At 39.1% G+C, this 23,328-nt stretch overlaps 1 protein-coding gene across 2 annotated transcripts in view; it reads left to right on the forward strand.

Moving 5' to 3' along the window:
• UBE3D (ubiquitin protein ligase E3D) overlaps positions 1 to 23,328 on the forward strand; it is a 200,386-nt gene that overhangs the window by 116,656 nt on the left and 60,402 nt on the right. For both annotated transcript variants that reach the window (XM_020969935.2, XM_078155270.1), the window contains one exon: positions 2,907 to 3,045. In XM_020969935.2, the coding sequence (XP_020825594.1) occupies positions 2,907 to 3,045 (139 nt within the window). The remainder of the gene's footprint in view (positions 1 to 2,906; positions 3,046 to 23,328) is intronic.

A 23,328-nucleotide genomic window follows, 5' to 3' on the forward strand; every position in this document is an offset into this window, starting at 1 on the left:
TAGACAAATGAGACCCAAATTCTTTTTTGAGCTAGGGGCAGAGGTCTTGGTTTGGTCCCATACCCCATCAACATTACCAGGTTGATGTCTTGACTTGCTCTTGAATTGGATTTAAGTGAGGCAGAGCTGTGCAAAGTCGTCAGCCTCACTCTGTCCTCCAGAGTCATCAGAGTCTGGTGGCAAGACATGGGTCAAGATGATTGGCAATGGCCCAGGATGCAGTAGGTGACTCTGGCCTTTTTAAATTAAAATCTTTCCTAGGTCTCAGTTTGTCTGAGGCTATGCCCATCCAGTGACTAAGGGTTGTTAGAATTGAGACAGAAGGTGGTCTAGTTTACCATCACGAAAGTATCAGTTTGGGAGGCACCCTCTGAGTTTCTGGCCAGAATAGAAAATAATTGCTGTTTGCACTTAACTTTAAGCCATCAAAACCTAAACAGTGAACAACTGAAGTTTGGGTTAGGGCCTATTGTTAGCCATTCAATGAAAGCCAGAGTGATTTGAACAAAACCTTGTAGGAAGAAATAGAAAGAGAAATTCAATTGAAAATAATTGTAGACAACATAAAAACTTGAGAGTCTACTAGTAAGATGAACACAGCAACTATATAAACACTGCATTATAGTTACGTGTTATCATGGGAGGAGGAGGGCAGCCACTAGACTGTAAGCCATCCAAGGTCAAGGACTGTTTCTCTTTTCAATTTTTGTATCTGCTCCAGGATTTAGCATTGATTTTTGCACCATAATGCTTAATAAATGGTTGTTGTAATTGAAATTTACTTGCATATATAGAACCCCCCTTAGCTCCTCCAGTGTTCAGAAATAACTGTTTTGGGTTGATAAACCATGGCCCAAGCCCCCATCTGATGTGTTATTTTATTGCCAGACTTGCCAGAAACATATAAATCCAGTTGTAAAAACATTTAATTAAGTTAGGCATGATGTAGAAAATAACAAGAAATAAATCAAGCAGTAAATTATTCTCTATACCCTTATGCAAAGAGACGTACGTCTCCTGTACCCTCAGGAAAAGTATAATTGAGTTCCCCTTTCGTCCTCATAAATCCCAAGAATAGCAGGAGGCAGATCACTTTGTATACCATCGGAGAGGAAAATGCACAGGATGTCTGAGGCCTGCTTCTTTGCCTCTGGATGCCATGACACTTGCCCCAGATTGTGGTCTTCTCTTCCCCTCCCTCAACATAGCTCCATGTTTTGCCTCTTTAATTCTCTCAGTTCCTCTTTTCTCATTTTTAAAGCTGTTTGCCATGTTGTTACCTCATTCCTGACCCAAGTATTGTAGGAAATGAAGTCTGCTGGAGAGATACTTCCTTTTAGCTATTTCTTTTGCCATCATCTTTAGACATGGGCAAAGGAGGTTTATGCAGTAAAATTCTATAAATAATTCTCCTCCTATCTTCCTTTCTTTGTCTATAAGTATTAGTAATCACCTGCCAAAATTAAGTTTAATTGATTTTAGCCATCACATGTATATTAAAAGGATCAATGATGATTAGAGGTTCTCATAACACTTTCAAGTTATGGTGATAGTCATATAAATGTAAAAGAATTGTATCTTTCTGTTCCAGTTAAACAGCTGTAGAAAAGGCATTTTATCCCTCTATCATTCTATCATTCGGTAAAGATTTTATTTTCAGTCTCAGAGAGAAAACAGTGGACCACTCCCCAGCTATATTTTTATTGCAATGTGAACTTTTTAAAAAAGCCAAAAACAAAACAAAAACAAAAATGAAACCCAACCCAAACACAGAAAAAACAAGCAAAAAAAGTTCTTAAAAAATCTCTTAGGTCAGGAGTTCTTAACTTCTTCTGTGCCATGGATCCCTTTGGGAATCTGGTGAAACCTATGGACCCTCTCTTGGAATAATATTTTTAAATTCATAATAAAAATGCATAATATAAAAATACTCAGGATTGATAATAGTTATAATAATAAATGGCATTTATGTAATACTTTGCGGCTTACAAAGCACTTTCTAATTATTCTCATTTTATTCTCCAGCAACCTTGGGATTTAGGTGCTATTTTTATCCCCATTTTACATATGAGAAAACTGGTGCAGACAGAGGTTAAATTACTTGCCCTGGGTCACATAGCTAGCAAATATCTAAGACAAGATTTGAACTCAGGTCTTTCTGACTCTAGGTCCAGCTCTTTCTATTCATTGCATCTCCTAGCTGCCTATAGATTAGAATAGAAAATAGCTATGTTGAAATACAGTTATCAAAATTTAAAACAAACAAACAAACGCTCACAGATTTTGAGTTAAGAATCCTTGCACTAAAGCCATGAGAGCCCCTCCTGGGGTGAAAGAAAAGAAAAGAAAGAAAGAAAAAGAAAATCTTGTATTTTTATTTTAGAATTTTGGGGGATTGGTGAAGAAGGGGATATAGGGTAGGTGTTGGGTGTGAAGACAATATTGATTAAATATGAGAGTTGACAATATAGAGTAAACATGACAAATAAATGAATTTAAGGGCAGGTATTACCTGCTTAGACTTTGGAGTGGTGTCTATCTTTCTGTGTCACATATGTGAAGTATAACTAGAAGTAATGAGGCTACTTCCCCCAGCTGAACACTGAATCACTCTTATTACTTTATAGTCACACTTCATATACTTTTGAAAACGAACTGATGACTTGGAAAAAATTGCTTAAACCCTGTCTTCTACCAGCCGTAGAGGAAGTGTACCTTGGACAGCTGCTCCTTCACTTGTACTCATATCTGTGGATTTTTTTTTCATATTGCCGTTGAGTTTTTCCCTTGCTTTGAAAATTTTGACACTTATTTATTGGCTCTGACCCTTTTCTTCTTGCATGTCATTGTGTGAGTTTCCCTAATCAGAAAGCATTCATGAAAATGTGAATATTGGTGTGTTCCAGACTTGCCAGTTCATGGGAAAATGATATTGGAGTCCATTCCCTTGTCCTGCCTTCCCAAACCTGCTTGGAGCTACTGTTGATATTATCAAGGAGTAATGATTCTCTGCCACCTTCTCTTCAATATATGAACTCCTTTCAGGTGAGAAACTGTTTTTACCAACAATATGTTTATTTGGTTTTTGTTTTCCTGTGTGTATTGATAAGGGGAGGAAATGATTTGTGCGTATGTGTGTGTTTTCTACGTCCCTGTCTGAACTCTCTTCTACTCTCTTCTATTTTTTAAATGAGTAATTGATGTTCTTTTCTTTCTTTTCTTCCTTTTTTTTTTTAAAGCATTAGTGTCACTCCCCCCTTAAAGAATCTGAAGTATTGTTGTTATTTGGTAGATTGCTCTGGAAGAGTCATAGCTAGCATAGCTAAGCTCATTCTCTAGCCTGTATGTACAGCACCATAGTGTAGTGAACAAAATGTTGAACTTGTAAGCATTTAGATTTAGGTTCAAATCTTGCCTCAGATGCTGAGGAACTATGTTACCCTGGACAAGTCATTGAACCTGTCTAAGTCCTTTCTATAAAATGGAGATAGAAAAAGTACCTGCCTTACAAGGTAGTTGTGAGGCTCAGTGAAATTAATGTATGTATATGTGTTTTGTTGTTGTTTTTAAAAATTATATTATAAAGTTAATAAATATCAATAAACATAAACATTTTAATATACAGAGAAAAACAGAAGGGGAGATTTTATATATGAAATTGTAGGGTTTTTTCCCTATGTAGATCTTTTTTATGTCAAATTTAATATGCTAGATTTAATACAACCCAACTTTTCTGTGTCTCTTTCTGAACTTCCTTCTATTCTCCTGTTTTTTTTTTAATGATTCATTGATGTTCTTTCCTTTCTTTTCCTCCTTTTTTTGGTAACAGTGTCACTATCCCGTAAAGCACTTGAAGTGATATTATTATTGCTACTTTTTGTTACTACTCTTATTATTACCACCACCACCACCACCACCACCACCACCACACCACCACCACCACCACCACTACTACTACTACTACAGGGCCTGTGAATGGGGGCCCTCCAGCATTAAGCATTTCCTTCTCAAATCTTCAAGAGGAAAGCCAAGAGCAGTCGTCTTGAGCCAGCCATCTCTCATGTTGAGAATTTCCAGCCTTCTTTCACCTTTGTCCTGAGCAGAATTCCTAGAACAGAAATGGGTAACTGGTTTTCATGCAAACTGGACATAGTCAAAGACTGTCTTTTCCCCAGTACCTCTGCTTTCAGCATCCTTGTCCCCTCCAAATTCTTCTGTCTTCCAACCTCTTCTTCATTCTGTATTTGTTGCCATCTGACTCAGTTAGTTCTTGCTAATTTGGTATAGCATTCTGCTTTGTTACTCCTCCTCCCCCTTTCCTCAGAACTCACCAGCTTCTTCCTTCCTTTCTGATTCTTCCCACTTAGTTTTTTTTTTCTTTTTTAGGCAATTGGGGTTAAGTGACTTGCCCAGGGTCACACAGCTAGTACGTGTCAAGTTTGGTCTGAGGCCAGATTTGAACTCAGGTCCCCTTGACTACAGGGCCAGTGCTCTATCCACTGCGCCACCTTACTATTTTAAACAATAACTATGCCTGATGTTTTACTGAAGAAATTGAAGCTGTATGTCCTTAAGTCTTTGCCTTTTCCAGTGTTCCTTAATCTTAGTGTCTTCTCTGAGATTATCTTTAATATCCCCTGAGTATAATATTGTTTGTACATTAGATTTTTCTTTAGACTATGAGCACCTAAGGAGCAGGGACTGGTTTTTGCCTTTCTTTGTATCCCTAGTGCTTAGCACAGTGCATAGTATATAGTAGGCACTTAATAAATGTTAATTGACTGACAAGCACATAGGAAACAAATTCAAAACAAAGTACAGAGCAAATGTATAATACCTTTATTCTGTATGTGCTTATATATGTTTGTCTCTCCATTTACAATTATTATATCTTTTCGAGGGTAGGGTTTGTTTTCATTCTTTTTATTTGTACTTCCTCTCGTTCACTTGTTTTTCAGTCTTGTCCAACTTTTCCTGACCCCATTTTGGGTTTTTCTTGGCAGAGATACTGTAGTAAGTTGCCATTTCCTTCTCCAGCTCATAGTAGTGATGAGGAAACTGAGTCAAACAGGTTTAAGTGATTTGCCCAGAGTCACACAGCCAGTAAGTATCTGAGGCCAGATTTGAACTCAGGTCCTCCAGACTCCAGGGCCAGCACTCTTTCCACTTAGCCCCCTGGCTCCTCTTTTATTTGTATCCCCAGGAGCTGACAGGGTGCTTGACACAAGAGGCGTTTTATAGGTGCTTTATAAATGCTTTTTGATTGATGTTAAGGGAATGATGAGTTAAAAAGAGATAATTAGCAAAGGAAGGCAGCTCTATTTATTTCACTTGAGCTCTAGAAGAAGACTTGTCCTCTTTAAAGTTATTTTCTTTTAAAAAATGGTTTTATCGGGGCAGCTAGGTTGCACAGTGGGTAGAGAACTGGCCCTGGATTCAGGAGGACCTGAGTTCAAATCTGGCCTCAGACACATAACACTTACTAGCTGTGTGACCCTGGGCAAGTCACTTAACCCCATTGCCTAGCCAAAAAAAAAAAAAGCTATGATATAAAGATGAAAGGCATAGATAAAACCATTTTGTTATTGTTGTTAGGCAGTGGGGTTAAGTGACTTGCCCAGGGTCACACATCTAGTAAATGTTATGTGTCTGAGGCCGGATTTGAACTCAGGTCCTCCTGACACTAGGGCCCCTGCTCTTTCCACTAGGCCACCTAGCTACCCCAACATCACAGTCATTTTTTGAGGGAAAATAAAAACTTTCTCTTACCCCTCCAGATTGAATCCTTTCTTGCGACCAAGAAAAACAATTGAGCAAACACATATCATGTGGTGATCCTACTGGGTAGCATTCTGCCATGGTAATTCCCCACCTCTCTGCTGTTATAAGGAATTTGTTATCTAATATTTCTCTGGTTTTATTGGACGGCTAGGTAGCGCACAGTGGTTAGAATGCTCAGCCTGGAGTCAGAAAGACCTGAATTCAAATCCAGTCTCAGACACATACTATCTGAGTGACTCTGGGCAAGTCACTTAACCCTGTTTGCCTCAGTTTCCTCATCTGTCAGATGAGCTGGAGAAGGAAATGGCAAACCACTCCAGTTCTCTGCCAAGAAAACCCCAAATAGAGTCACAAAGAGTCAGACAGGACTGAAAAGCTACGAGCTTCCTTTATTGATCTTGTCATTTACGTTGTTGAACCAAGTTTACCTGTTGTTCTTTTGGGTCAATTCATGTACATTCTAAAGCTTTTTGCCAAACATAGAATTTAATCTCATTAATTTCAACCTATTGTCATCTAAATATTTGTGCATAAAAACTCTGCTTGTTAAGTATCTGTAATGGTGCTTCCACTTAGCACCTTTAATCAGAGAAGCTCTTAGTGCTGCCTAGTGAATAATTGCAGAAGTGGCTATTTCTGTCTTAAAGAGTTGCCTGGGACATTGAGAGGTAAAGTCCCTTGCACAGAGAGTGTGTGTGTGTATGTTCTCCCATTTCAGTCTATTTGCCAAATCTGATCATGTGCAGATTATTCCATGGTTTGTAAGGCTCTGGTAATTTCTGCCCAAAGCATTTTGTCCCTCTTTTCCAGAGTTGAGGGTGGGCAGCATCCATAATTATTAGAGAAAGTACCTGGTCACTTTTCATCCCAGGATGAAGGATAAGGGAAAAGAGAGAATATCTTTTTGCAGATAACAGATAGAGTTGTCTCTCTCATTCATTTTCTTAATAAATGCTTAATTATTTGTAACTAGAATGAGGAAGGTGCTATTACATTTTAGAAATGTTTAGGGTTTCTCATAGATCACGTCATTTAATGCTAGATGGTGTAGTGGATAAGAGTGTCAGGCCTGGAGTAAGGAAGACTTGAGTTCCAATGTGACCTCAGACACTTATTATCTGTGTGACTCTGGGTAAGTCATTTGATCCCTGTTAGCCTCAGTTTTCTCAACTGTAAAATGGGGATAATGATTGCACCTACTTCCTGGAATGGTAGTGGGGATAATTGTAAAGCACTTAGCACAATGCCTGGCACATAGTAAACGTATAAATACTAGTTATTTTTAATGGACAGCATTTGGGAGGAACGTTAGTAAAGATTTCAGTAGGGCCAGAAGATTCAGATACCATCTCTATGTTTCTGATTCTCTGGCTAATGCTGCATAGAGAGGAATGTTTCTTTTTCTGCAAAGCAGGTTATTCTAGGTTTCTTTCAATTTGTATGTTGCTTCTGTTAGAGCTGTTAGCCTTGTTGACAAAGCCTGGAAGGACGAATGTTTTTCTTGAGTTAGAGCTATACAAGTGCTCAATATTTAAATTCTAAACTTAAGCTAGAGAGAGGCAGTATGGTGTAGTGGATACAGAACCAGCCCAGGAGCCAGAAAAAACTGGGTCCAAATCCCACCTTCTCATTAATTGGCTATGTGATCCTGGACAAGTGACTTTACCTCTCAATGTCCCAGGCAACTTTTTAAGACCAAAATATGCAGAGAAGGTGCTGACCAGCATTGGTAGAGGGATTTTCCTCACACTGGAGTACTCTACATGGATGAAATCACAGCCTCAGTTTCTATCCCTAACTCAAGGCCATCTTGGTGAAAATGGTGCAATAGGGGTATCCTCCGTTTTTGGCCTTCTTGAGAATGTACAGAACTGGGAGAAGAGCTTGGAGGGATCCCAGACACAGATTTTTGTTTTGTTTTCTCTTTAAGGGCATCTGTTTCCATTGCTCTCTAAATTGAAACACTCAATTGTGCATTTTGTAATTTGGTATTAGCATAGCAAAGAGGTCGATTAGTAGGTTGCTCCATCTGGTAATATCCCTTCTCCTAACTCGTGGCCTAACTCCCGCTGACAGCACCCAACAGGAACCTTCCTTGGAAACTTCTTTGCAGCTACAATGTAGGAATAGAATACTCCAGGATCTGGGCCACTCATCTGAAGAAACCTTTTGAGTTTCTTCTGTTTCTGATTACATTTAGATTCCCAGTGCATGGAAGAGTGTGTGGAGTTCTCCAAAGGAGAATAAAGTCCTGTAATGGAAAGAATGCTAGATCTGGAGTCAGAGGACCTAGATTCAAATCCTACTTCTTTTATTAACTACCTGTGTGACCTTGGGCAAGTCACCACCTCTTGGACTTCAGTTTTCTCATCTTTAAAATGAGGAGGTTGGATCTGATAACTTTTGAGTTAGACTAATCCTCTGATAACAGCTTCCTGGCACCACCCATTGTGTATGGGCTTCTCCAGAGGAAAACAGTATGCTGCAATTGAGAGAGTGCTAGATTTGGTTTTTGAGGACCTGGATTAAAATCTTGACTCTACAAATTGAAGTCTGTGTGCCCTTGGACAAAGTCATTATATCACCTGTAGTATGGATTTCCTTTATATTTGGTAAAGGTTGGTCATTTTCCGTTGGTGTAGCAGGAGTCAGTTTTATTTTTTGTGCTGCTTATTGTTTGACAAGGTCAATGCCTTTTTACTCTTTTAATGAAAAAAATATTTCTGATATAGAGCCTTCCGACTAATCAACAAGAGTTTGGCTTCTTTTGTTTCCTAATGCAAAACCATGTTTTCTACCATATTTTTCACCAGGTGCTCCTATGCCCACCTTCTCATTGAAGCTGCCGTATATTAATCTGTAGGTTGATTTGTTTGGAAGGTCTTGTCAAGTTTTTTTTGTTTTAAATTTTTTTTTTTTTGCAATTTCTCTACTTAAATGTCTTGAACAGATATTTGCATCTAGGCTGTTAAAATTGCTGTGGTGGATTCTTTATCTAAAGCTCATCACAAAGACTGGAAGGTGAAGTGACCAAATAGCCTATGAAATGATTTTCCTTATTGATCTCTGGCACACAAATGAAATTAATTCGCTGCCAAATGTTGCTAACTTCTTTTTTCAACCGAATAAATGAATAAAATCATTGAAAGGGGAAGGAGAGGAATAAGCATTTAAATAGCACTTGCTATGTGCCAGGTACTGTGCTAAGCCTTATATTAATATTATCTCCTTTGACCCTCACAGGAACCTTGGGAGGTACTATTATTATTCTCATTTTACAGTTGAAGAAACTGAGGCAAAGAGGTTAAGTGACTTGCCCAGAATCACACAGCTAGTACATGTCTGAGGCCATATTTGAATTCAGGTCTTCCTGACTCCAGACTTAGCATTTTATCCACTGTAAGAAACCCATCTAGTCCTGCCCATTCATTTTACAGATGAAGCAGTTGAGGCTCACATAGGTAGTAAGTAAGCATCAAAGACGAGGCAGGTGCTCTGCCTCTAAAAGTCATTGCTCTTTCAACTGTACTGCCTCTTCAAAGAGAACACTCCTCCAGCCATATGTGCATATGCTGCTTTTTTCATGTCTTTGAGGTTTTTTTGTTTGTTTTTTGCCATACAGTGAGACTGTCAATATCAGTGTGGTCTACTTCCTCCAATAGCCTGTCAACTCTTTAGTCATGTTGTGAAGGTCTCACATTGGGTTCCTATGGACAAATTAACGTGTGCAGACTATACAAAAATTGTATGATTCTTAGAATTGTCAATGTGTATCAGTGAAATGGATTTTCACACTTGTTCCCAAAGCTGGGAACATCCTCTGTTGGCTCTCTGTGGGAGCTATTTAAAATTATCAGAAGAGTCCAGGGTTTTGCCTCAACATCAGATATTGTAAGAGCTATGACAAATGCAACACAAGGAAAGACTATCAGACTTCTGCTGGGAACTTAGGACTCAGATGATTGACAGTTATGGGAGCTGCTCCTAAGGAATAGCATACTCGCTGACATTCTAGTATAACCACCTCTGTATCCTTGCATATATCTCTCTGCAGCAAGGATGAAGAAGGGAGTTGTGTTGATGCATGTGGGTCCAGAGAGATATTGCTACTTCTTCCTCTGCTTCCAATATCCCTTTCCTCTATTAAGACAGAGAAGAATCACAAGTAGAATGGCTGGTTACAATATTTAGGGAATAAATTCTCAAGGGGAAGTGATCGCTGCTCTTGTCATTTTAGCATATTTTTAAGACATATTTTTTGGATTAGTAAGCATTTAATTTTCTTTCTCACCTAGCTTTTCCCATTAAGAAAAGAAAAGAAAAGAAAATTCTCTTAATCAATAAGCAAAGTCAAGCATAAGAAATTTCCATGTTGACCATGTTCAAAAATATATGCCTCTTTCTACATCTTGAGTCTGTCACCTCTGTGTCAGGAGGTGGGTAACAAGCTTATCATCTGTCCCCTGGAACTGTGGTTTGCCATTGCCTTGATCTTGTTTTTTAAAGTTATTTTTCTTTAGAATGTTGCTGTTATTATATAAATTCTTCTGTCTGTTCTACTTATTTCAGCTCTGTATCATTTCATACAAATCTTCTCAGCTTTCTCTGAAACCCCTCATTTCTTATAGCACAGTAGTTTTCCATTGATTTCATATACTATCATTTGTTTAGCTATTCCTCAGTTCTGGGTACTTAATTAGTTTCCATTTCTCTATGACTACAAAAAAGAGTTGTTATAAATATTTTGTACATATAAGTCCTTTTCCTCTTTATTTAATTTCTTTTTGAGATTTAGTCTGGTAGTGACATTGGTGGGTCAGATAATTTGCCCAGTTTAGTGACTTTTGGGACATAGTTCCAAACTGCTTTCCATTATGGCTAGATCTAGTAATTTTAAATGCCTTTTCTCAAAAAGGATTTCTAGGGCTCATTCCAGTCTTGGACAATTTGCAAACTTATTATTTTTTATTTTTTTTTATAGGCAATGGGGTTAAGTGACTTGCCCAGGGTCACATAGCTAGTGTTATATGTCTGAGGCTGGATTTGAACTTAGGTCCTCCTGAATCCAAGGCTGGTACTCTATCCACTGTGCCACCCAGCTACCCTGATATTGGACAATTTGGATGTGAAAAAGATAACATCCAGTTCTAGAGCCCAGATGTTCATATTTTTGCCACATCAGTAGTTTTCCTTGGAGTCTTATATGGTTCTCTCTTCCTTTCTCTCTCCTCTATCAGACATGGTCATTGTGGCTAGAAGCCCTGCCACACGGGCCAGTGTTATCCTTCATCTCTGGTTGCCTCTTCTCTATTCTCTGACGAGGGCATAGAAAATTATGCAGAATCAGAGAGCCTAGCACAATTCATAAATGCAACGATTAAAAAGGGTTGTAGAAATCTAGGAATCATCAGTCCAGCCCCCTGCATTTACAAATGAGGAAAATGAAGTGATAGCCATTTTTTGCTTTTGTTCCCTACATGATTATCCATAGGACTGTTGCCTTTGACTGAGTTCACCACCACATAATATGCATTTCTTCTGTGGTATGCTTTGTTCAGAGAAAGGATAGATGAGGACCAAGACCCCTATGGAAGTAGGGGAGAGCCAGCTGAGGAGAGGTGGATGGTTCTCAAGAATGACATTTGGAAGACATAAAGAGAAGCAGTTCTGAAGGAAGGGGAGAAGGGAGCATTTTCTAAAGAGATCAGTGTGAATGTTTAGGGAATTCATCAGCTTATCGTGCTTTAGAAAAATATGTACAGAAGATGGCAGCAAGGTTAGTAAATGTGATGAATGTAAAAATGTGTCAGAGTCCTGTAAAAATAGTGTCAGGTGTGCTAAAGCTTAGTTAGAATGAACTGTGGCACAGGAGGAAAGGTAAGGACAGCGAAAGGTTTTTTTTTTGTTTGTTTTGCTCTGTTTTGTTAGTAGCTATATTGGAGAAAAGAGGAGAAGAGGAAAGAAGGGATATGATGGTCACAGTGTGGGAGGGGTGGTAGGCTAGACTTGACCCAAGCTGGTCTGATACCAGATGATTTGAGATTGAGTGAAATGAGACATTTGTCGACTTTTTTTTCAGTTAAGTTTTATGTATTACCAATAAACAAATATTTGTCAATATTTGTTCTGGAAGGAAATTTGCTTAGCTGTAGCAAGGGAAAAAATATCCAGAGCAGGGAAAAAATCCTCAATGAGTATGCAGCCTTGATTTAGTTGAGCACAGCTTCCCTCCCTTTGTGTTGCTCATGTTGATCAGATTGAGGGAATAGCTAGATGGAGCTCCTTGTATCCAGACTTGTTTATGCTCCAGCCACTAGGATGCTTTGTCATTGACTTGGCATTTAGTTCCCTGAGACAATCAGTTTTAATTACTTTTTATGGAAAAGAACCAGCCTAGCTACAGGGTGGGGCACTGTGGTAGACTTTCCTTCTGCCACAGGTAGAGTGACAATAACTGAATATGGAAAGAAGGCAGAACTACTCAACTCTTCCTTTAAAAGTCTATTTTTATTTATTTCATTACATATTTCCCAATTACTTTTAAAAACATTTTTAACATTCATTTAAAAATTGTTTTTGAATACCAAATTTTCTCCTTCCCTTCTACCCCTCCTCCACTTCATAAGGAGGGAAGCAATGTGATATTGATTATACATGTGAAGTCATGCAAAACATATTTCTATATTAGCCATGTTGCAAAAGAAAACACGCATGCTCGAGTAGGTGTGTGCGCGCACGTGTACGCACACACACACAAACCTAAGAAAAATAAAGTGAAAAAAGTATTCTTTCATCTGAACTCAGAGTTCATTAGTTCTCTCTCTGGAGGTAGATAGCATTTTTCATTATGGATCCTTTGGAATTGTCTTGGATCATTGTCTTGATCAGAAGAGGTAAGTCTTTGACAGTTCATCATCGATACAATGTTGCTGTTATTGTGTACAATGTTCTGGTTCTGCTCACATCACTTTGCATCAGTTCATATAAGTCTCAGGTTTTTCTGAAAGCATCCTGCTTGTTATTTCTTATTGTATGATAGTATTCCATCACAATCATGTATCACAACTTGTTCAGTCATTCCCCAGTTGATGGGCATCCTCTCACTTTCCAGTTCTTTTCCACTACAGAAAGAAATGCTATAAATATTTTTGTGCATATGGATCCTTTCCCTTTCTCTTTGATTTCTTTGGATACAAATAGTAGGCACTTAATAAATCCTTCCTTCCTCTCTCCTCTCCCACTCCCTCTAAATCTGTTATCCAAAACCATGAAGTGCCTTGTTCGGCTACTCCTTAGCTGATGAGTATTTCCTTCAATTTCCAGTTCTTTGTCACCACCAAAAGAGTTGCTGTAAATATTTTTGTACATATGGATCCTTTTCCCTTTTCATTGATCTCTGGGATACAGATCTATTAGTGGTATTGCTGAGTCAAAGGGTATGCACAGCTTTATAGCCCGTTGGGCATAGTTCCAAATGGTTCTCTAGAATGGTGGGACCAGTTTATAAATCCACCAAATGTGCGTTAGTGTCCCAATTTTTCCATATCCTCTCCAGTACTTGTCATTTTTCTTTTCATGTTAGCCAATCTGATAGGTGGTGTTTCAGAATTAGAACTACTCAACTCTTAATGTGCTTTTGTTTTCTTTATCAAAAAGAATACTATTTGGACTAGAACAGAGAAAACAAGAATGACTAATAGGGAGTTGATTGCCAAGATAATGAAAGAATGTCTTAGGATTGTCGATATAGATCTGAGACCTCACAGGTCACCAACCCCCTAATTTAACAGGTAAGAAAACTTGAGGCCCAGGAAAATTAAGAGATTTGCTCAAAGCCAAACAGGTAGTAACCACACAGAGGCAGGATTTGAATTCAGGTCATCTGGTTCCATGGATAGAGTACCGGGCCTGAAGTCAGGCAGACAGACTCATCTTCCTGAGTTCAAATCTACCCTCCAGTATCTTTGCCAAGACAACGCCGAATGGGATCTCAAAGAATCACACACGACTGAACAAAATCTTTGGTTTCAGAGCCATTTTTCTTTTTACTGTTACATGCTGCCTTCTAGCTGCCCTTGCTGAGTTCTAGTTATGAGGGCTAGACTTACAGTATGAAGATCTAGAGGAATTGGTGGATGTTACTGCTTTTCAGTGATCTTTGAGAGATCTTGAAGAATGGAAGAGGTGCTATAGGATTAACTGGAGCTTCAGATTCTCCAGTTCCTTTGGGCCATGGGGTGTGGGCTAAAAGCCAGAAGAGAAATAAGCAGTTAACAAACCCAGGGCTCAGGCTAGGGATTGTGGGAGAGGAGGAATAAGAAAATGTTTTGTTTTTCCTGTAATCAGTCCTGCTTGATGCCTTATTCTCTACCCCCTCAGTCATCTGCACCCTTTTTGATTTACTTTTAGCATCTGAATCTTTTTTAATGTTTCAGGGTGACCACACCAACTTAATAGGTTATAAGATATCAGGTGGTCCAGATGCTGTTATTTGTTTCTAAATATGGGTACCTATGTAAAAAGTCAATTTAAAAACAAAGAAAAGAAAAAGAAATTGAGCACCTTTCACTGCCTAAGGCTGTGAAATAAGAAATAATCTTATGTAAATTGAATGCAGATTTGAATGTGTTTAGTCAAAGTCTAGGTTCCAACTCTAGCTCTTTTATTTGTTAAGGACTTTCTTTTGTTACTTCTTTGGGGGAAAAGAAAGATTTATAGATATAGAGATAGCAAGGAGAGTTTCTCTTGGTCAGGTGTTGATTGTTGCTTTAGGAAAGTACCAGTCTTCCCATTAGAGTTTAGGTAGGAAGTAATAATGGTCCTAGATCTCCTCCCCAGGATTACTTGTTGCTTCCAAAGAGGAATTAGATAGACAATGGAAAAAGGGCTTTTGAAGACCTAGGGAATTTCAGCATTGAGGGACAACAGTGAAATAATTTTATTTTATCAGCTCAGTTCTAGATCTGGATGGCATGGCATAGATATGAAGTATCCGGTATCAACAGCGAGTGGTTTGGTAAGCATTGACAATGACAATAGTGTACATTTGTATAATGTATTACAACTTTATTTTCATTCATTGTTCATAGATTTAGCGCTAGAAGGAATATTTGTTGTTTGGTCGTCTTTCAGTCCTGTCAGACACTTCGTGACCTTCTTTGAAGTTTTCTTGGCTGAGATATTGGAGGGGTTTGCCATGTCCTTCTCCAGCTCATTTTACAGATGAGGAACTGAGGCAGACAAGGTTAAGTGACTTACCCAGAGGACACAGCTGGTAGGTATCTGAAGCCTGATTTGTACTCGGGTTTCCCTGACTCTGCGGCTGGCATTCTATCCGTTGTACCACCTAGCAGCCCAGGGGCCATGTTATCCAAACTCCTCATTTTACAGTTGAGGAAACTGAGGCCCAGTAAGGTTAAGGGACTTGTCCAAAGTCATAAGGTAGTGAGTGGCAGAGTTGAGACTTGAACCCAGACCATCTGAGTCTAAATCTAGCCATCTTTTCACTGAACTGTGCTTATCTCCTTCATCTCCATGATTTCATCTGAGCCTCACAACAGCCCTGTCAAGTAGTGCAGGTGGTATCATTAACCCATTTTGCAGATGAAGAAACTGAGACTCAGAGCTTCCCCAGTACACCCATTAAATGTCACAGATGGGACTTGAACCCAAGTCTTCTTAAGCCTAGTCTGGGTTTCATGTAAGTTTCTGTCAAAGGAGTTCAGAGTACCAGAGGAGTGCCTACATTTTGATAGAAGAGAGAGAAAGTACTCTACTGAGACACAGAGTGAGATGGTGCAGTGGATAGAGTATGGCCTAGAGTCAGGAACACCCAGTTTCAACACCCAAATTTTACCTGGGTGACCATGAACAAATCCTTTAACTTCTGTCTGCCTCAGTAAAATAAGGGTAATAATAGCATCTGTCTCCTAAGGTGGTTGTGAGGATCAAGTGAGATAATATTCATACAGCATTTAGCACAATGTAGGGGCACACTTTAGCACATAGTAGGTGCTTAAGAAGTGCCTTGGAGTCAGAAGGACCTGAGTTCAAATCTAGCCTCAGACACTTAACACTTACTAGCTGTGTGACCCTGAGCAAGTCACTTAACTCTGATTGCCTCACTCAAAAAAAAAAAAGTTGGTGAGGGAACCTGAGTGGTTCCACTGGCCACATTCTAATGGACACTTCATTTGAATCTTAGTATATCCATTGGCTCAGAGAGGTTTCTTAAGCAATCTCTTCCAATGAGCATCAGGCTTTCTCATTGTTGTTTTTAAAGTTAATCATGATCAAACAGTCTTAGGGTAGCAGAGGCAAGAAATGAAGACACTAAAAGAGGATTACAGTCAAAAGCTCCAGTGATAGCTGATCAGAGTGCATGTCTTCTAATACCTAATGGTGATAACAATAGTTAATATTTATGTAGGCTCTAAGTGCTTCAAAGTGCTTTACATATATTATCTCATTTGGTTTTCACAACAACCTTGTGAACTAAAAATGAATTGAGACCCAGGAGGAAAGCTAAGAGTGGCAAAATATATTTTGTACTTTAGTGATTTTATTCTCATTTAACAGATGAGGAAACTGAGACTGGGAAAGGTCATGTGAATGACCAAGGGTCACGGCTATGGATTTGAACCCAGCTCTTCCCAGTTCTTCTTTGTGTGTTATTCCTGTCATGACATATTGGTTTATGGATGTTCATAAGAGAATCCCACCTCTTCTGGTTAAGATTGGCATTTGTCCTAATTAGTTTTTAGCAACTTCACACTGATTGATGTAGAGTGTTTGCACCCAAAGAATGTAGATGGTGGCCCATTGGAAAAGGTGAAACCCAAATTCAGACCTAGTTATAATAATTAGTTATTCTTTGTGTCTCAGTACTTTTGGGTCCATATAGAACTACCCTGGTCTCTCAATCCTGCTTTTTCTCTGCTTCTTTTATTTCTTACTCTTGGATGGAACCCCTCCCTCTGTTTATCTTTTATAAAAGTGGTAAGCGTTCATGGCGGGTATCCATTCACGACAGCTCATACGGTGTGACTGCCCCATTCATCTACTGCTTTTTAACTAAAGGCACCAAACATGTTAGTATTCTCAGCACAAGGGAGCTAGTGAGGAAATGTTTCAAGTCATCTCTGCCATGTTTTGCCACCATGTCTGTCTTAGAATCCAAACATGTGGCAGACACAGTGTTTTCAGTGGTCATAAAAATTCAATATCCATGGGCCACTTAACACATTCCACCATATTGTTCCCTCATGGAAACACCCAAGATTTTTTTTTTAAACTTTACTGTCAAGATGTTAGCTGTTTAGGTCACAAACTGCACAGTGGTTTCTAGAAGTAAATGGATTGTGGTTTTGTTTTGACTTTTAGAGCTGCATGAAATGGAAAAGGAAATTGGGTTCCGTGAAGGCATAGCTCCCTCAGTGTTTTCCTGGAAATATTCATACTGTTTTGTTGCCCTTTGATTTCTGTGGAGCACATCTGTGCTTGTTCTTCATAGGTTCCGAGACCTAGAGCTAAAAGGGACGTTAGAGGCCATCAGATCCAACAGATGAGGAGACCGAGGCAGAGAGATCAGTCCAGAATTCCACAGTTAATAAATATCTGAAGTGCCATTTGAAACTCCCAATCAGGTGCCCTGCCTACTGTCACCCACAAACTCTCTTCTAGGCCAGAGCCATGGATTTGACTGGTGTACAAAGGATTGACTTTCTCTGGCTTTGTCTTGTTGATTACTTTAGTTCCGTGAAGATGAAGGATAGCATCATTACCAGCCTGCAGAGGCTCTACTTTAGTAGTCCTCCAAAGCCAATTAATAGTGTTTCAGGCCATTATGTTGGCTTTTTTTTTTGTTGTTGTTGTCCTCAGAGCTGTAGTAAATAATAATGAAGTTCTCCACTTAAGGTGATTTGCTTCTACTGGGCTCAGCCACTTACTGGGAAGGCTTGGCTAGCAGGTAAATAAACTCATACCAGTCTGGCTCCTCCCACTGTTCCTAAACTCAGTCAGACCTCATAGCGAGCCCCTCTTCCTGATCTCAGCATTTAGGCCTGGTCCGGGTCCGGGTCCAGCCCCAGCCTCAGCCCCAGCAGCCCCTCTCTGGAGCTCTTTGAGTCTCAAAAGGCAGACTCTCCAGGGGAAATAGGAGCAAAACAAAATACAGGGGCTGGAGAAAGAGGGTATAAGAGAGCTTATTCTATAATTTTGTGTGTGTGTGTGTGTGTGTGTGTGTGTGTGTGTGTGTGTGAGAGAGAGTTTGTATCCCCAGTGCCAAATAGAGTTCCTGGCATATAATAGGGGCTTTATAAATACGTACTGCCTCCTTCATTTAAAATAATGATTCTGCTTTTCTTTTATAGTTAGTAAATTGGCTCTAAGCAATATGATGCTACAAGTGTACTCTAGACTCCTATGAGTCATGGGGGTAGAGTAGAAGGAGGGTGACAGAGAAGAATTCTATGGCTAGCCTCAAGTCTGGTAGCTCCAAAGAGTGGCTTATTCAGCCAATGTTCAAGGAAAAGCCAACTCCCATTGGTGAGTGAACTCAGCAGACATTGGCTTTTGCTGCTGTTTTGCTGACCTCCACATTACTGACCTGTCACTTTGCAGCCTGGCTGTGCTTTGGCTTTTCCTTCCTATGATCCAATTGCCAGCTAGGCCACCTCCCCCGACCCCCCCCGAAAAAAAAAAGGGGAAAAGGAAAAAAAGAAAAAGAAAAAAAACCCCTTCTCTCCCTCCATTTAGGGCGTTTGTTAGCTCCTGGAAGCTGGACAACTTTCCCTGCTCTCAGATATGTTTTCAAATATTGTCTATGATCTAAGGTTGTTCGATTTGGCTCAGCCTAATTGATTTCCTTACTTTCAGTCTCTTCCTTCTCCAGTCCATCCTCTATATAGCTGCCAAAGTGATTTCCCCAAGCTGCTATATATTCTCCTTAAAGTAGAGATTGTTTGATTCTTTGTCCTTATTACCTTTTTAGCTAACACAGTGCTTGGCACATAGGTATTTAATAAGTGCTTTTTGATTGACCGTGTTACTCCCATATGCAGTAAACTTTAGTGGCTACCTGTTACCTGTAGGGTCAGATATACACACGTCTACTTGGTATTGAAAACATTCACAATGTGGCCCCAACCTAACTTTCTAGCCTTACACACAGCTTCCCTTCATATGCACTCTGGTCCAAATTTTTTGCTGTTCTTCACACATACAACACTCTATCTCCAATGTCTATTGATTGTCCTCCCTGCCTGGAATGTACTCCTTCCTCCCCTCTACCTTAAAATCCCTAGTTTCCTTTAAAAGTCTGCTCAAGTGTCCCCTTCTTATGAGGCTTTTTCTGATCGCCTTTTATCAGCACCCCCCCCCAACTACTAGTGCTTCCTTCCTCAAATTACCTTATATTTGTCTTGTATATATTTTGAATATACATATATTATAGTGCATATGTTTATTTATACATTTCCCCTGAAAGAACATAATCTCCTTGAGGGCAGGAACAATTTCATTTTTGTGTTTGTATCCCTAGCACCTAACCCAGTGCCTGGTACTTAATGCATTTGTTGATTGACTGAGTCTGTACTCTGCTCCCAACCCCACAGAATCACCAAATTGTGCTCTATTACAACCCATACTTGCATTTGGAAAACAAATTCTTAAACAAAGAGTATACCTTTATTTATATTAATTTTATTAATTAATATTTATATATTTATATATAATTTATATTTATTTATATTAATGAAATATCCTTCCCCCTCAAAAAATGTTAATCAGAGCCAAGGCCTGGCCTAGCCAACTTGTATAACATCAGGGTGCAAGGTGAAGCTACTTGAGTTGTTTTTCAGTTATGTCAGACTCTTCATGACTCCATTGAGAGTTTTCTTGGCAAAGATACTAGAGTGGTTTGCTATTTCCTTCTCTAGCTCATTTTACAGATGACGAAATGGAGGCAAACAGGGTTAAATGACTTGCCCAGGGTCACACAGCTAGTAAGTGTCTGACGTGAAGATGAGTCTTCTAGACTTCAGGCCTAGCACCCTTTCTACTGTGACATCTGGCTGCCAGAAGTGACTTGTGGTATGGAGTAAATATACTTTCTTTTTTGGTATGGTAGGGGATTGAATGCTGGATCTGTAGTCAGGAGGACCTAAGTGCAAATCCTACCTCAGACAGACTCCTTGGTGACCATAGAGAGAGACATAGCTTTTATGTGCCTCAATTTCTTGAACTGCAAAGTGGGGATAACAATAGCCCCTACTTCCTGAGGTTGTTGTGGGGATTAAATGAGATAATATTTATAAAACCCTTCCCCTTATTCTTCTTCCTCTCCCCCTTTTCCCCTTCTTCCTCTTTTTGTTCTTTCTCTTCTTCCTTCTCTCCCTCCCACTCTCCCCCTTATCTTCCTTCCTTCCTTCCTTCCTTCCTTCCTTCCTTCCTTCCTTCCTTCCTTCCTTCCTTCCTTCCTTCCTTCCTTCCTTCCTTCCTTCCTTCCTTCCTTCCATTGCCTAGGCTCATACAGAGGAATTTATAGTAAGAAAAAGAAGGCAACAATGCAGGTATCTTTGGAACAAATTCTCAGCATCATCCTCATTATATAAGAACTGACATTTATATAGCACTTTAAGGTTTTTAAAGTATTTTACACACATTATCTTATTTTATCTCCATAAAATCCTCACAAACTAGTAATTTACAGGTACTATTATCCCCATTTTACAGAGCAGGATATTGAGATGTGAGTTGTGATATGTTTCAGAAGTGAGATTGAAGCCTACCTCTCTTCTGACTTTAAAACCTGTGTTCTTCCCATTATACCAAATTACCTTGCAGCACAAAAGAGCTCAAAGTCTCCCCAAAGATAGATGTCCAAAACCCTTCCAAAGAAACTCTTCAGAATCCTATGACCTCTGTAGGTCAGCTAACCACTCACCTTTCTTGTGAGGTTCTGTGCTTTGTGTAGGGGGTACAAAGACAAAATTGAAACGATCTCTGCCCTCGTTTTCTGATTTGGCATTCAGCCAGTAAAACCTTTTAAAATGCCTACTATGGGCCAGACACTATGCTAAGTTCTGGGGCTACAAAAAGAAGAAAAAGACAATCTCTGCCCTAAAGGAGCTCACAATCTAATGGGGGAGATGATAAGCATGAAAATATATATAAACACGCTATATACAGAATAAATAGGAAGTAATTAACAGAGAAAAAGCACTAGAATGAAGTGTTGTAGTAAAAACTGAAGTGAACAGGTGATATGATATATAGTAGATAGAGACTATAAATTATAGATGAGTTCATAGGATTTAGAGTTGAGAGAAACTTGAGGCCATCTAAGACCAAGCCTCTCATTTGACAGATGTGGAAACTGAGACTCAAGGAGATTGTTGAGTTGCCGATCTGTGTCAGTGGAAGGAGTTTCCCAAACCAGAATTCCCTACCTCAATAGAATCGCAGGTCTTCCCCTCCTTTTGCTCCTAAAATTAATTCAGAATTATGAAAAACATGGGACACTGTGGCATGGTTGATAGAAAACTGATCTCAAAGCCAAGAAGACCTGTGCTCAAGTCTGACTTCTGAAATGTACTGACTTTGTAAACCTGGGCAAGTCACTTAACCTCTAGGTGCTCTAGGCAGCTGTCCAAGACTATAAGTTGATGGGGAGGTGTCAACCTGCATTGCTAGGAGCAGTTTCCTCACCTGGGGATTCCTTATTCCAATGAAATCGCTGGTCTAGACTCTATTTCTACCTTTAATTATGAGAAATAAAATAGGAAATTGTGTGGTAGATTTATGCTGTCTACTATTACACATAATTGTATGTAATTGGTTACTGTTTAGTATTGTATGATCTCTATATACTCCAAAAAGCATTATGTCATACACTACACTATCTAAAGATCAGAGAGACCCTAGACTTTCAGAGCTGGACAGAGATCTTGGTAATTATTTAAATTAGATTCGGTATAATCTGATTTTATATATGTAAATATATGCACATATATACGTTTTTGTTGTTGTTTAGACATTTTTTAGTCATGTCCAACTCTTCATGATCCCATTTGGGGTTTTCTTGGCAAAGATACTGGAGTAGTTTGGCATTTCCTTCTCCAGCTTATTGTACTGATGAGGAAACTGAGGCAAACAGGGTTAAGTGACTTGGCCAGGGTCATACAATTAGTATCTGAGGTTGGATTTAAGCTCAGGAAGATGAGACTTTGTGACTCCTGGCCAGACACTCTATCCACTGCATGCTATGTATATATCTAGATCTATCTACACAATATACATACATGTATACACATATATACATATACACACATGCATGTAAGTATGTACACACATGTATGTGCATATTTTTAGTGGGCATCAGTCCCCCCATCAAGAATGTTACCCCACTAATTTTATGATTGTTGATTCAGATTCAATTTATATCATTCTCAATTTATAATTCCTTTTCCAGGAGAATTTCCTGTCAGAGCATTGACTGTGTTCCATAGATCCTTTTATCTAGTATTCTGTTAGAGGAGGAAAAGGATGTTTTTATGCATAATTGGAAGATAATGATATCAGTAATGAGAGCTGCCATTTATATAATGATTTATGGCTTCCAAATGCTTTCCATAGAGTCTTTCATTTGAGCCTTGTAACAGCCCTGTGAGGTAAGTAGGTTGGAAAGATGAGGAAACCAAGGCTCAGCAAGGTGAGGTGATTGGCCCAAGGTCACATGTACAGTGTTGGATCTAGGACTTTTGATTCCAAATCTAGTCCTTATTCCACTTATGCCCTAACCTTTTTCTAGATAATCAAAATAATTGGAAGCATAACGAGAGCTTACATTTGTAAATTCCTGTGTACTTCTTTAAAATAAAGTCGTTACTGAATCCATTTATATTTTAACATTTTAAGAAGATGTGGTAAATGATTCTGACTTTCTAAGGATGCTAAGGGGCTAGTGTCAGGTGGTTGGACCTGCCTAAAAACAGGTGTTAAAGATTTTTAATAACCTCACTAGTGGCATTTGTAAATTTCTCATGATGAAGTGGCAATTTGGGATGTAGAATTGATTGCAGAAATCAGGGTATATTTGAACTGTATTTTTAAAAGTTTCCATTTTCTAGACATCATCGTAAATCCTCATGATTTTATTTAGTCAACAAAGTAGAGTGATAGATAGAGGCCTAAAGTTTGAGTCAGGAAAAACTAAGTTGAATCCTGTCCCAGATACTAGCTGTGTGACCTTGGGCAAGTCCCAAGTCTCTTTCTACCTCAGTTTCCTTAACTATAAAATGGGGATAATAATGGGGATAATATGTATATGTCTGTCTGCCCATCTATCTGTCTGTCTGTCTGTCTATCTATCTATATCTATCTATCTATCTCTATCTATCTATCTATCTATCTATCTATCTATCTTTTTGGTGAGGCAATTGGGGTTAAGTAACTTGCCAGAGTCATACAGTAAGTTTTATGTGTCTGAGGTGGGATTTGATCTCAGATTCTTCTGACTCCAGGGCCAATGCTCTATCCACTGTGCCA

The sequence above is a fragment of the Phascolarctos cinereus genome, unplaced genomic scaffold (assembly GCF_003287225.1).
Source record: "Phascolarctos cinereus isolate Bilbo 61053 unplaced genomic scaffold, phaCin_HiC Scaffold_5;HRSCAF=322, whole genome shotgun sequence".
NCBI classification, from domain to species: Eukaryota; Metazoa; Chordata; class Mammalia; order Diprotodontia; family Phascolarctidae; genus Phascolarctos; species Phascolarctos cinereus.